The sequence below is a fragment of the Cornus florida genome, unplaced genomic scaffold (assembly GCF_030987335.1).
Source record: "Cornus florida cultivar Cherokee Brave unplaced genomic scaffold, ASM3098733v1 CherokeeBrave_3.0.0_Hap2_Chr02, whole genome shotgun sequence".
Classification (NCBI taxonomy): Eukaryota; Viridiplantae; Streptophyta; class Magnoliopsida; order Cornales; family Cornaceae; genus Cornus; species Cornus florida.
The window spans coordinates 15,653,989-15,656,618 of NW_026775572.1; the positions used below are offsets into that span (position 1 = coordinate 15,653,989).

General features: G+C 38.0%; 1 protein-coding gene across 1 annotated transcript; it reads left to right on the forward strand.

The window, feature by feature from the left end:
• Positions 1-431: 431 nt before the first annotated feature.
• On the forward strand, positions 432-1,787 carry LOC132293852 (myb-related protein 308). Its single transcript, XM_059791496.1, has 2 exons — positions 432-965; positions 1,071-1,787. The coding sequence occupies exons 1-2, from the start codon at positions 703-705 to the stop codon at positions 1,564-1,566; spliced, it is 759 nt and encodes a 252-aa protein (XP_059647479.1). The 5' UTR covers positions 432-702; the 3' UTR covers positions 1,567-1,787.
• Positions 1,788-2,630: the final 843 nt, after the last annotated feature.

Genomic DNA, 2,630 nt, shown 5'->3' on the forward strand with positions numbered 1-2,630 from the left:
AAGATAAATTAGCTACACAAATTTATAGCTAGCAATCTGTGATAAATATTGTAACACAACATTAGATATTTCCGAATATTTTCAAATAAAATCAATTAAGTTAAACCAACATGTCACAAAAAAGAGGTCAGATTAATGGTGGCAGAGTAATAAACAATTCCAATAGATACAGGTTACTAATTATAAACAAAAAAATGTTATAGAAATGCACATGTTTTTGTATGTGGTACAAATTGAATGAGGAGGGTAGCTAAAGTTGGTTCAGTGTGTTGGAGAAAAGAAAGGGGGTGAGATCATACCTTGTCATGCCATACTTTAATACCTTACTTTACACCTACCTGAAGGTTACCCATAGTTAAAGTTGATCACTTTAACTTATTATATGATATTTGATGACGCCAGTATCATTAAAAGAGAGGCCACCAGCCACTCCCTCAAACCTGTCTCACCAACTCACATCTAGAAGCAATTAGGGTCACTGCTCTCTCTCTCCACCCCCTATAGTCAAAAGGCTATATAACCCCACCTCTAATCCTCATTAGTGCCGGCCTTGATGTTCAAACACCACCAAAACTAGACCTTCATATCCACCACCATCATATCCTAAGAAATTAGAAGGAAGGAACAAGAACAAGAGCTAGCTTAGCTTAAAATTTGTCACGACTCGTCCCGCTCTGTAGTTTTCAGTAATTGTAGTGATCAATGGGAAGGTCTCCTTGTTGCGAGAAAGCTCACACAAACAAAGGAGCATGGACTAAAGAAGAAGATGACCGGCTTATCGCTTATATCCGAACTCACGGCGAGGGCTGTTGGCGCTCACTTCCTAAGGCTGCCGGCCTCCTCCGATGTGGCAAGAGTTGCCGCCTTAGATGGATCAATTACTTAAGGCCCGACCTCAAACGCGGCAATTTCACTGAAGAGGAAGATGAACTCATCATCAAACTCCATAGCCTCCTTGGTAACAAGTAAGTGATCTAATATTATTGATACATCATATATCTAACCATACTGAATAAAAGAAAAAAGAAAAAAAATTAATGGTTTATATCTCTCATTGTTGTTAATTGTAGATGGTCACTCATAGCTGGAAGGTTACCGGGAAGAACGGATAATGAGATAAAGAATTACTGGAATACCCATATCAGAAGAAAGCTTATGAACCGTGGCATCGATCCCACGACTCACCGGCCCATCAATGAACCGGCACCGGATGTCAAAACCATTTCATTTGCTTCTAAAGAAGAAGAGATCATCAAGATTACTACTAGTAGTAGTACCACAGGTTTGTTCATGAGCAAAGAAGAGAAAAGCCCGGTTCGCGAACGGTGTCCTGACCTGAACCTTGACCTTAAAATTAGCCCTCCTTCCCAACACCAACAAGAGCAGCCATTGAAGACAGGAGGGAGGACTACTAGCCTTTGTTTTGCATGCAGCTTGGGAATACAGAAGAGTAAGGATTGCAATTGTAGTATTATTGATGGTACAAGCAGCAGCAACACCACTGGTTATGACTTTTTAGGATTGAAGACCAGTGTTTTGGATTACAGAAGGTTGGAGATGAAATGATCAGTCTCTCAACAGCTTGGTATTAGTACTCTGAAAATCTCCGTGTCCCTCTCTCTCTCTTGTAATTTGTATAATTATTAGTACTACTACTACTGCATAGTAATATAGTATCAGTACAGATGACCATCTTGGTTATTCACTTAAATAGCAGATTTTGTGAATGCTATCTATTGATTATGGATAATTAATGGTTTAATTATTTTCCTTTCTTTCTTTCGTAATGTTCTTGCCCCTCTTCCTAATCAATACAAAAAGTTGCAGAACTTCGTATAAATTGCGGTTATCGGAAACCATCTCCTTACAGTAAAGGTAATACTGCGTACATTTGATCCACTTCAGATTTCACAATGATGGGAGCTTCGTGCTCTAAGACTAGATGATTAAACACAAAGATAATTATATATCCTCTCTTCCTCTTTAGTGATCCTCCAAAAAGTTTGCTTCTTTTTTTTTTTTTTTTTTAGTAGTGATCCTCCAAAAATAATTTGAATGGGTATATGGGGGTTGTTGCTTTTTGTTTTTCCAAATCAAGATTCTTTATGGGGTTTTGTCTTCTTCGGAAACAAGATTGGATTTTTTGGTATGGGGGGGTGCAATGGATAAGCTGTGAGAGGATGAGAAGGAAGGAAGAGGGAAAGGAAAGAGGAAGAGGTGGGTAACCTATCTCTTCCAATATATTAAAAGCCTACATAAAATGCGTGAAGAAACTAACAACTGTCTCTATTACCATCCTTCTACCAACCCAACAATTATTATCTTAGCCATGACCTAACCAATCCAAGCACTTAATTAATGAAAACCCTAACTAGGTTTTCCCGCATCTGATTCCATTCTTCTACTTAATTTACATCCCTCTTTATGTCATTTAAATTCTAATTTTAATTTGAAGGCATACTCAATTGTACAGAAATTTTGGATGGAAAGGCATTCCTTAAAGAGAAAGAAAGAAAAAAAAAAACCTTTTGGCATATTTTGTATGGAAAATGATATGCCATCCCGGGAAACAAGTAGAATCTTTCACGACCCTTCGATGCATTCATGTGGGACCCATTCATACGCCAATT